General features: G+C 41.9%; 1 protein-coding gene across 2 annotated transcripts in view; it reads left to right on the top strand.

The window, feature by feature from the left end:
• Nucleotides 1–12,246, top strand: part of IFT43 (intraflagellar transport 43) — an 86,014-nt gene that overhangs the window by 28,416 nt on the left and 45,352 nt on the right. For both annotated transcript variants that reach the window (XM_080649515.1, XM_080649516.1), the window contains one exon: nt 7,687–7,754. In XM_080649515.1, coding sequence (XP_080505641.1) covers nt 7,687–7,754 — 68 coding nt within the window. The remainder of the gene's footprint in view (nt 1–7,686; nt 7,755–12,246) is intronic.

Here is a 12,246-nt window from a genome sequence, read left to right as displayed (position 1 = left end):
GCCTGCTTGATCGCCCCTATCCGTCCCTACCTCAGCCCCCGCCACCGTGGCTTCATCCAGAAGGACATTCAGAATGACGTCCGGAAGGTCGTTCAGCTGTCTGGTCTAATTAGCATATTACACTTTTATTATTATAGATTACTTCTGATACATAATATAGTAGCCCCTCTCACATTTATTAGTATTGGCTCTGTGCCAGAGATTGTCTCCAGTGCTTACAGTAGATCTGTAAGGGACTCATGACATTCTCATTTTATAGATGGGGAAAGAAGGCTTAGTGAAGACGTGACTAGCCCAAGGTTACACAGCTAGAAAGTGACAGTTCTAGAATTTGAACCCAGGACTGTTCCTCCTTTCTCTCTACCCTGACCTCTCCTCCCCTCTCCCACCCCACCTTTAAAACCATAGCTTTCCCCCTTTACTTCCTTCTGGTAAACTCACTTCTCCCTTCCCAGTTTAGTCACTTGTTCTTAAAGTTACTGCACTGTTAGTATGAGAAATCTTGTGACATTCACTAAATTCCCAAGTACCAAGATGTATGCTGAATTCAGCTTAACAGTTTGGTACAGTGCTCAAGCTGTTATAGTTTATTTTGGGTATCACTCATTAATCCAGACTTTACCCTTAGCCCCTCTCTCTGCCTGCCTCACTAAAGAGAGAAGGGTAAGACCAAGCTACTTTCTGGTCCTTTCTTACTGAACATATCATCAGTAGATACCATTATCAGCATTTTGCCATATTTGCTTAAATGATCATATATAAAATATTTTTAAATATGCATTTGTCTTTTATATATAATTTTTTTGCTGAATTATTTTGAAGTAAACATGACATGTCACTTAAATGATTCAGCATATATCTCTAAAAAATAGGAGCATTTATTTTTTCCTAGAAATCTATTTTTCCTCACTTTATAGTATTAACCATTCCTTAATATCATCTCTTATCCAGTCTGGAATTTATTTTCCCCAGTTGTTTCCAAAATGTCTTTTATAGCTATTTTTTTTCAAACTAGGATCCAATTAAGAACCACCCCAATTAGGTTTCTCTTGTCTTAGTTTAGAATAGTCCCCTATTCCACCCTCACCTTTTTAATGGTATTGATTTTTTATTTTTATTGATTTTTAAATTTTTTAAAAACGTATTTTTATTGATTTAAGAGAGTAAGGGAGAGGTATAGTGGGATAGAAACATCAATGATGAGAGGGAATCATTGATTGCTGCCTCCTGCCTGCCTCCTGCTGGCTGGGGGGAGCGGAGCATTGAGCCCGCAACCCAGCCATGTGCTCTTGGCTAGAATCGAACCTGGTACCTTTTAGTCCACAGGCTGACGCTCTATCCACTGAGCCAAACCAGCTAGGACTGTATTGACTTTTAAAAAAATATTTTTTGCCAGCTTTTATTGTATATTTTATTTATTTATTTTTAAATCCTTACCCTAGGATATTTTTTCCATTGACTTTTAGAGAGAGTGGAAGGGAGGGAGGAATGGAGAGAGAGAGAGAGAGAAACATCGACATGAGAGAAACACGATTGTTTGCCTCTGGGACATGTCCCATTCAGGGCTGGGATCGACCTGCATCTGAGGTATGTGCCCTCGACTGGGAATTGAACATTGAACACGTGACCTTTGGTCCATGGGCTAATGCTCTAACCACTGAGAGAACTGGCCAGGATGACAAGATTGGGCCAGTTGTTCTGTAGAGTCCATAGAGTTTCCCTCCTGCTGGATTTGTCTGATTCCTTCTTCCTCATCTCATTGAACTTATTTCCAGGAAGCTAGAAATCAGACAGGAAGGCTTGATTAGATTTCCTGTTGGACATTTGTGACAGAATTTTTCCTGAGTGGCGCTGTGTGCTTCAGGCGGCAGCACCTCAGGTCCCACTGCTAGTGCTGCTGTGTGTGATCACTGAGGTAGGATGATGGGAGAGATCTGTTGTTAAGGAACGTTTTCTCCCTTGCAACTGGCACTCAGCCTATGAGGTGATTTTTTGGCACCAAGAAAATGTCCAGTTCCTCATCAATCAATCTTTCACCTAATGGTTTTAACATCTATTGATGATCAGCTTTCTTTCTTATACTTAAAATAGATTTTTTATTTGGATAAGTCCATTTCAGCTTGAAAGAGCTATGTTTACTCATAGGGTTTATTAGATGGTCCATTACTTTCCATGACCTTAAATCCATGAGGGGAAACTCTGGTCTATAATGAATTAGTTGTCACACCCAAGGTTGAGGCAGGAAGAAGCAATGGCAGAGATGGAACGGTGCACAGCCGACAGATTTGAGGACTAAATGCCAGCCCTACCATGTCTGCACGTATTAATAAGTGTTAGTTTCCTCTCTCATCAAGCATATAAGAACCTGGGTCGTCTTTCAGATTGCCGGAGGAAGGAAGGGAAACTTGTTTTTAGCCAGTAATCAGGGTTTGAACATGAGAGCTGTTTTGCTCCTAGAAGCTGGAAGGTGGGTAGGTGTGAAGTTGCAGTGGATCTTGCTTAACCAAATGACTTTTCTGCTGGGAATTTATGTGTTTGCACTAGTTTTTTGAAACAGGTTATAGTTTGGATTTGGGGCTGATTCATATTGTGGGGTTTCTAGATCTAGGATTTGTGAGAGTATGTGAGAAGTTTCTAAACTCAAAAGGCTCCTTTTTTGGCACTGCAGTATCCTTTCTATTTTGGCATCTTAAGAATCTGGGGGAACCATATAAAGATCAGAAACTAGTCTGGCCCTAAAGGCTCCCTCTGACTTGGTAATTCCACTTGGTTGAATCCTGGCCATTCGGATGAGACCATATAAAGAGGCCGTTTCCTGAATTTCCCGCTCTCTGCCTGTCACAGGATCCTTTTTGTAGAAAGCTGGTATTTCAGGACTGCAACCACCAGTCATGTGCTTCCCACTCTTTACTCACAGTTATTCCTGCCCCCTGTTTATTTTTGGAGGGAGCACATTTTTGCTTCTCCTCAGGAGCTATGCGGGGTCCTGCCCCCTTCTGTCCATCAGGCTGCAGACCCGGCAGACTGTGCTCATTTCCCACACTCGAGACGTGACTCCAGCTTTCAGGAGAGAACACGAAGGATGCACTGCCTTAGGGCTACCATCACCATTCCTATTTCTGTCCCTCCCGGTGTTACACATTTTAAGACTCTTTTCTAAAAACAAGTTTGAGTAATGTTACCTGGCAGTAAATCTGCCAAAATTGGAAATTGTTTTCTTAGCAGATGCCTTAGGGCTGTGCCTCAGAATTTCACAAGCAGATCAATTTAAAGAATACATCAGTACTTTTGAATTTTAGGATCAGGCCTTCTCTTTTGGCTTTTTAAGATCATTTGAGTTCTACCTTCTCTCATCCATCCAAGTCTTTTCTTTTTGTTCCTTCTTAACACAGGGATAGCAAACAGATTTCTTCCCAAGTCATAACTCAAACAGACTGGCTATTTCTTCCCAAGTGCTTGGCTAAGGTGGATTCTGGAACTGGTGTGTGCTCCATGAGAAAAGTGCCACAATGATCTCAGCCTGCCTAAAGATTAAGTTTCTAGGTTCAAGGATGAAGCAAGAGTAAATTCCCTTTCTTTTAAATTCCCAGGCCATTACACAGAGAACTCAGAACACAGAGAACTCAGACACACAAGACTTGAGAAAAAATAAATCACATATTCATGTCTTCTCTTGACTATGCAGACTTGATGGGCAGGGGAGGGAAGGCTCCCTGGCCCAAATGGAAGGATCCGTAACTAAAGGGTTACAACTTCTTACCACTGCAGGTGGACTGGGGCTGTGACATTTGCCCTGGGGAGGGCATCCAGGCCCCACCCCTCTCCAAAGTGCCCCAGCATCTGATCTGTGACCACATGGGGAGGAGGAAGCACAGCAGTTCTGGCAGCTGGTCCTAAAGGGAGCAGCTTGACCTAGGAGTAGTGATTTGGCGTAGGCATATGTCCTGTGTTTCGGATCACCCTGGGGAGAGAGCCGTGGGCTCTTTGAAACAGGGCTAAATAGGTATTTAAATGTCATCGTGGCTGTGAGGGAAAGCAGCCAGGCATTCAAAGGCTGAACTGTCAACCCAGGCCCTTTAAGTTGTATTGCTAAAAGTCACTCATCCACCAACATTTCAAATAGGTCATTTGCACCTAAGTTCAAACTCTTGCATTGTGCTTGAGTTACATCAGCTGCAATGTAAAAGAATGGATGCTGAGGAGCTCATCATACCCCCCCCCCCCCACCAAGAGTTGTCCCAGGGACCCCTCCAATATGATGATCAGTGTACAGCATTTGCTACAGCCCGAGTGTTATATGTTATCTTGCACCTTTTATCTAGTTGCTTCTGAAATGCTTTCTTATCATCTCTGCGTATCTCTCCAATCCGGGGCCAGCCCTGCTTTTCCCATACAGCTACTTGGACCTTTCCTTAGCTCTTCTCAAGTTTGTACAAGTGTGTTTAGCCTTCAGTTACGTATAAAGGTTTATTCATGTTGCCAGAGCACACAGTATTAGTGATGCCCCAGGAGAAAGTGGCCCAATAAAAACACCAAACGTGACAAGAAAACTGCAGAATTCAGTAGGTCTGCCCCATGGCTGAGGAGTGCTCCTCAGTTTCACCTCTGGACCCTGAATGCAGCCTCTCCATGAAAGGGCACTCAGTACCTCCATCCCCGATACCTCCAGCCCCCATTGTGGCCTTTTAAGTTTCAGATCAAGTGATGTCCAATTACATAGATTTCAAACAGCCTTGATGCCGTTTGAAATCTGAATTCTGCCTCACTTCAGTCTCACTGAACTGCAGCAATATTTGAGGACCAGAATGAAATCCTGCTTTTTCTAACTCACCTGGTGCGCTTAGGACAGGCCCAGCTCCTCAGCAAGAGAGCACAGTTGAACTCTGGGGAAGAGCCTTTATAACTTGGTAACAACGGTTAGTTAAGTCTGTCTCATCCAAACAGGGTATCTGTATGTGGCCATAACAAGACCCAGGGTTGAGAGTATTTACAAAAGAATTTTTTATCCTTGGACTCAGGGTGCTCAGTCATGAACATGAGGATTCCCCATCAGGAAAGAGACTTCTCCCACTAAATGCCCAAGGCCTAACTTGTGGACAGTAAGTTCTGTCTGCCCTGCTATCTCCCATCTGCCTCGCACTCTCCTGAGGTTGGCCAAGACTCCCACTGGGGAGCAAGGAGGACAACTATAATCCTGCCTCATATTGTGCAGAGAATTTCTCTGTAACTCTTCCTCTCTCAGGTGATCTCAGTGAAAAGTAGTGTACAGTTTTGCCACATATCCCAAATCATGAAGTCTGGTCATTAGTGTGAAGAAAACCAAACACAAAACCTTTGATTTTGGAACTAGTTGTCGAATTCTGTTGGATGTGGAGGACTGATTGTTATGTGGTGACCTTTATGTTTTTGTCAGTGTAAGAATGTCCAGACCTGTAGAGAATTTTTATAAGAATTGATTTGAGCCAAACTGATGACAATTGCCAGGAAGCAAGATCTTGGATGCTCCAGAGAATAACAGTTATGCAGTTTCTTTTATACATTTAGGATTAAGGAGGGAATGTAAGGAAGATTACATGAAGGTGGGAGAAAGCAAGTTACAGGATAGTTAAAAAGAGGGTGGTTAGCCTTCGAGTGGTCAGAAAAGAGGATTACTTCTGACACTTCATGACCTGCCCAGGTAGGAATTTGTAATCAGTTCACGCTGTGAGGTTACTTTCTGTTAGATTTATTATAGCGCCCCCTTTCGCCCACATTTTGAAGCTGCTGCCCTAATTTAGCTTCTGGTACCATTTTGCAATGGAAAGAATAAGAGAAAATGTGTCTTTGTGTTGTTACCTCTAGTTGGGAAGGATTTCACTCATCCTCCCAGTAGCCATGGCTTCCTTGGGTTTGTGGTTAAAGAGGATAAAGCGATCATTTTGGTTTTTAATTTTAGGAAATTTTATTAACTATATGATATCCATCATTAGTCAAAGTGACAGCTAAGGCCAGATTTAAAAGGGTCCTTACCTCCGCCCCAACTTTTTAAATTTTAAAACAAAGCCACTGTGTGGCCAAACAAAACATGTGGCTACAAGTTTGAGACCTTTAGACTCAAGAGTTCACATTATCACAAAATGGTTCTAATCTTGGGTAATGAAATATAAGTGTTATTTGCAAAAGCACATAGATGGTTTAAAGGCAAATTGGTGTAAAAACATCTTGCTGTGGTTCAGTTCAGTTCTCCTTAACATTTAAGTCTCCCAACACAGTGCCTTACCAACAGTAAGAGTTCAATAAGACAAGGTTCTTGGTCTCTGCTTATACACAACTTTGGCTGGTGTAGTTTGGGTTATTCTGATTCCAGTTGGTCCTTGTAGTTCCAATCTCAGCGCTGTCTGAACAGCCTAACCTCTAAGCCTCAATTCCAGATTCCTGGGACAGAGAATTCCATTGGTTCCAGTTGGGTCAGGCTAGTAGAAAGGTATTCTAGCATGTTGAGAGAGTGTTTTCTTAAAAAGTTATGTTAGCCCTTAAGCAACAGATTTAAAGGACGGGTAGTGACACATTTCAGTCCAGGCGTTAGGAGACCACATCCTTCCTGCCCAATTTGGCCCGCAGCTTATTTTTGTAAAGTTTTATTGGAACACAGTTACACCTACTTGCTTACTTATTACCTGTGGTTGTTTATTGCCCTGCAGTATCAGAGTAGAAGAGTTGCAGCAGAAACTGGATGGCCCCCAGAATCAAAATATTTACCCCTACCCCTTCATAGAAAATGTTTGCCAACCCTGTGTTAGTCCATTTACCAAGTGTCTCCTTGGACTGAGAACAACAGTTATGATTATGTGAAGTTCTTGGGGGGGAAATAAGGTATTAAAAAATATCTGGGTAAATGCTGGGTAATTCAAAATAGGAACTGTTCTTTGCTGTTTTATCCCACTTGAGTGATTGAGTGATTGCTTGATGGTCCTTTGGGATTTTTAGTTGAGATATGCCGGACAAGAATAAGCCTCTCTCACATATTTATTTCATTACTTTATAAAAGTAGTATAAGTTGATTATTTAAAAGTTTGGAAGCTGCCCAATAGTACAAAGAAGGAAAATAAAAATTTCCCATAATTCAGTCACTGAAGTCCCCTTTCACCCATGTCCTTAGAGCTAATTGACGTTAGGTATTAATAATCTTTTCAAAAACTCAGAAGCATATGCCTACTGTTTTACATGTTTTTGAAAGTTAATGTATAATGAACCTTCTAATATCATTAAGTATCCTTTTTTAACATAGTTTTTTATTATTGCACAGTATTTTCACATGTGTATTTTGTGAATTACTTATTTCCTATTGCTGTCTATTTCATTTGTTTCCAATTATGTATTCACTATTCAAAAATGACATTGTGTTTCTCTCTGATTATTTCCTTGGGATAAATTCCTTGGATTAGAATTGGTAGCTCAAACAGCATGAGCATTTATTTTTAAGGCTTTCAGTAGACATTGCCAGATTAACCTCCAGATCTTGCCAATTTATACCTACCAGAAGGGTATGAAAGCACCCAGATCTTTGTAGTGAATTGAAAGGTTACTGTATTTTTATTTGAAAGGTTTTGATAGGTTGAGTATTGGGTTAGTGACTTTACCCTCAGCCTTTGCTTGCCTGAATGCACATGTTGAGTGACTGTTATTTTGGCTTCTCTTTCCTTGTAGGATCCCCCTCCCAAACCACCCCGCCGACGACAAGGAGGCTGGGCCGACGATTCCATGAAGGCTTCCAAGTGAGTGCCAGCAGCCTGTGGGAGGTGAGGGTGCGCAGGGTGGGTTTGGGCATTTTGCTCCTATGTTGTTCTTTTCTGTTTTTATAACAGCTTTATTGAGATGCATTCATGTACCTTACAACCCACCCATTTCAGATGGACAATTCCGTCATTCTTAGTGTAGTCACAGAGTTGTACTGTCATCACCACATTTTTATTACCCCCCAAAAGAAACCCATACACATTAGCAGTCACTTCCCATGTCCCCCCAACCTCCTCAGCCCTAGGCAACCACTAATCTGCTTTCTGTCTCTATGATTTGCCTGTTCTGGACATGTCATATAAATGGAATCATATATTATGTGGTCTTTTGTGACGGGCTTCTTTCACTTGGCATAATGTTTTCGAAGTTCACCCATATTGTAGCATTCAGTGTTGTTCTTAGTGTAATTTTCTAAACAGAATGGAGTTGTCTGTTATTAACTGCTAGATTACAAATCATTTTGGTCATTAATTCTTTGCACTAAGTTTTAGATGAAAGGGAAACCAAAAAAGTGTTTATTACACCAGTGGGCTGGCCAACTATCCATTTTAACAACTTAAAATATACTCTGGAAGAGATTTTTTTTTTCTCAAAGAATATACATTACTCTTGGTCAGAATTTTCTTTATCAGTTATTGCCTTCAAAATAGCACTATCAAAAAATTTTTTCCCAATTCTTTATGCCTTCCTCTTCCCACCTCTAAACTAACTTTCTCTCTCTCTCTCTCTTTCTCTCTTTCTCTCTCTCTCTCTCTCTCTCGCGCGCGCGCTCTTGCTCTCGCTCTCACTTTTGCCCCCTGAATCATTTTGAAAACAAGTAGCAGTGCAGTCATCATGACATTTTGCCTCTGGAGACTTCAGCATGCATATCTAAAGATGAAGGAAATCCTCCAAATATTAGTGTTATTATCACACTAAGAAATTTCATAATGATTTAATATCTAGTTTAAACTTTCCCAGTTTTCCCAAAAGGTCTTGTAGCTCCAGGATCCAATCAGGGGTCACACATTGTGTTTGGTAATTCTCTCTTTTTAGTCTCTTGATCTAAAATAACTCCAGCCTCCCTCCCCTCCGCCCCCGCCACCTCCACCCAAAACATTGACTTTTTTTTTTTTTAAAGAATTCAGGCCAGCTTTCTTGTAGAATGTTTCACATTCACATTTCTCTGGTTGATTCCTCATGATAAGATTCAAATTAATGCTTTTTTTTCTCTCTAAATATATTTTTATTGATTTCAGAGAGGAAGGGAGAGGGAGAGAGAGACAGAAACATCAATGATGAGAGAGAATCATTGATCGACTGCAACCCCGGCATGTCCCCTTGGCTGGAATTGGACCCAGGACCCTTCAGTCTGCAGGCTAATGCTCTATCCACTGAACAAAACCGGCAAGGGCATGTTAATGCTTTTTGGCAAGAAAAAAGCATTTGGTACTTTTTATTGTATAAAATGGTATAGAAAGATACTCTCAGAGATGTCTTATTCCAATACTTTAAACAGTGCCAGTCCATAAGCACTCAGTGACTATTTATTGAGCAAATGAATGATCAGGTCAGTATTTCTGATTGAGAACTTGGCTTTCAGTGGGAAGTAGAGCTCCAGAAGGCTGGCAGACCTGTTGGGAAGGTCACACTCTGTTTCAGGATGATGAAAGCCTGTACTACGCCAGTGGTGTGAGCATGGACAGGTGAGGAGATTTGGAGACATTTTAGAGGTGGAGTTAATAGAAGTGTCATTGGTTGAGTGTAGGGCAGAGGGAGGAGTTGAAGGTCACTGCGAGGTGCCTGTCTTGAGGACTGGTTTCAGGGTGGGGAGCCTTTTTTTCTGTCAAGGGCCATTTGGATTTTTATAACATCATTCACAGTCCATACAAAATTATCAACTTAATGATTAGCCTGCTATATATGGTTAAACATTTAATTAACTCACCCTAATGTCTTGTCAGGGCTAGACCAAATGATTCTGTGGGCCTTATACAGCCCAAGGGCCAGATGATCCCTACCCCTGGGATACATAATGGTGTCCTCTGATAGAGAATGCAGGAGGAGAGACCTGATTTGGGGCTGGTGGTGGTCCTGTAGATAGTTTCCACAGTTTGGGAGTCTAGAAGAGAGTGCAAAAAGGAGGTGCAATTTGAGTCAACTGTTACACAAATAGAAGAAGACAAGGATGGAACCTTGAATTTGGCTGTTTGGGGCAACTAGGGGCATTTGAGAAGGTGGTTACAGTGATTTGCTTTGGGGCAGAAGGCAGATTACAGTGAGGGAAGAGGAAGTGTAGGCTACTGCTCTAAGAAACAAAGGAAAAACGGTATTTGAAAGGGGAAGTCTGTGTTGTGAATCGTGTGTGTAATATCTGGGGAAAGAGTGAGTCAGATGAAGTAGGGCGGATTTGAAGGAGTAGGATCCTAAAGGAGAAAAAAGGTTAAGACCTTCCAAGAGAGACTAATTAACCTTGGACTGGAGGAGGTGGGGGAATTTTTCATCTAAGACAGGAGAAAGCTTGGAAAGGCTGGGTTAGTGATCAAGAAAGCTGGAGAGGACTAGGGAATTTCCCTTTGGATTGGCCTTTTTTTTTCTTTTTCAAAGTAGGAAGGCAACTTGACTGTTGAATTTGTTGGAGGAAAGGAGAGCTGGCATCTGGAGGCAAGTAGAACAGATTAGAGAGAGAAAAAGGAAAGGGAGCTGACTCGGGGTAAGAGAGATGATGGTTGGGCTCCATTGAGAATCTGCTCCGTGAAGGCTGGGAAACATGAGCTCCTGCTATTTGTAGGGCGCTCCAGGGAGTGCAGAGTGTAAATGTGCTTCCTACCCTGCAAGAACTTGGATTCCAGTTAGGGAGACCAGGCATTTTCATTCAGAAAAATCAGGAAGGCAGAAGGAGCATATGGTAAGTGAGAAATGAATGGAATGGCTGACACTGGTGATGTGGCCTCAAAGGAAAGTAATCACAGTGGTCAGGGAGTCCCGTGCAGAGGTGATGGATGTCAAGCTGGGTGAATCTGATGGCCAAAGAAGATCATGAGGAGGGCATTTGGTTCAAGCGTTGGTATAGGCATAAGTGTTGCAGGGCAGTAACCTCATTGTCAGTCTGATTAGAGCAGAGGATTCGCACTGAAAAGCAGTGTACTTACATTAAATTCTTGTGGGATGATGATAATGGCACTGTGTGAGGCACCCGTGCTTGCACAGGTGATAGTTTGGGATGATAGTTTGGGCTCCTATGGTAGAATGCCATAAACTGGGCAGTTAACAAACATTTATTTCTCACAGTTCTGAAGGCTGGAAGTCCGAGATCAGGGTGCTAGCATGGTCAGATACTTGAAGAGGGCCCTCTCCCTGGCTGTGTCCTCACATAGCCTTCTTTGGTATGTGCACACACAAGGAGAGAGATCTTGTGTGTCTTCCTCATTTTATAAGAGTACTAGTTCTGCCCTAACCTATTTGGCTCAGTGGATAGAGCGTTGGCCTGTGGACTCAAGGGTCCCAGGTTCGATTCTGGTCAAGGGCATGTACCTTGGTTGCGGGCACATACCCAGTAGGGAGTGTGCAGGAGGCAGCTGATCGATGTTTCTCTCTCATCGATGTTTCTAACTATCACTCTCCCTTTCTCTCTGTAAAAAATTAATAAAATATTAAAAAAAAAAAAGAGTACTAGTTCCATCATGGGATCTCCACCCTCATGACCTCATCTAACCCAACACCATCACATTAGGGATTAGGGGGAGCACAAATATTCATTCCACACTTTATATGTGCATTACACAAACTCTTGTTAGGTGGGTTCAATTCTGTAAGGTAGGTATCCTTTTATGAGGGAAGTAGGAGGAAAGTGAAGCTTCAGTAGGAACTAGAAGGGCTCTTTACAGATCTGACTGAGGCCCTCACAGCCATAGGATGTGAGTTTCCTGGATACCTTTGTTTGTTTGTTTGATGGATTGATTGATCTAAATTTATTGGAGTGACATTGGTTAATAAAATTATATAGGTTTCAGGTGTACAATTCTATAATACATCATCTGTATATTGTGTGTTCACCACCTCAAGTCAAGTCTCCTTCCATTACCAATTATCCCCCTTTACCTTCTCCTACCTCCCCCACCCCTCTTTCCTTCTGGTAATCATTATAATGTTGTCTTGGCTGTGAGGTGTGTTTTTTCTTAATTCCTTCACCTTTTTCACCTAGGCCCCTCCCCGCAAATCCCTTCCTTCTGACAGCTGTCAATCTATTCTCTGTACCTATGAGTCTGTTTCTATTTTGTTTGTTCATTTATTTTGTTCATTAGATTCCACATATGAGTGAAATCATATGGTATTTGTCTTTCTCTGACTGGCTTATTTCACTTAGCATAATACTCTCCAGGTCCATCCATGTTCTTGCAAAAAGTTAGGATTTTCTTTTTTTTTACTGCTGATACCTTTGATTTATTTGCATAACACCACCCAAGATAAAGAACAGAGCATGGACTAGAG

The sequence above is a fragment of the Plecotus auritus genome (assembly GCF_963455305.1).
Source record: "Plecotus auritus genome assembly, chromosome: 1".
NCBI lineage: Eukaryota > Metazoa > Chordata > Mammalia > Chiroptera > Vespertilionidae > Plecotus > Plecotus auritus.
Note: the sequence above shows the minus strand (reverse complement) of the source record. Positions and strands in the feature narration are given on the sequence as shown.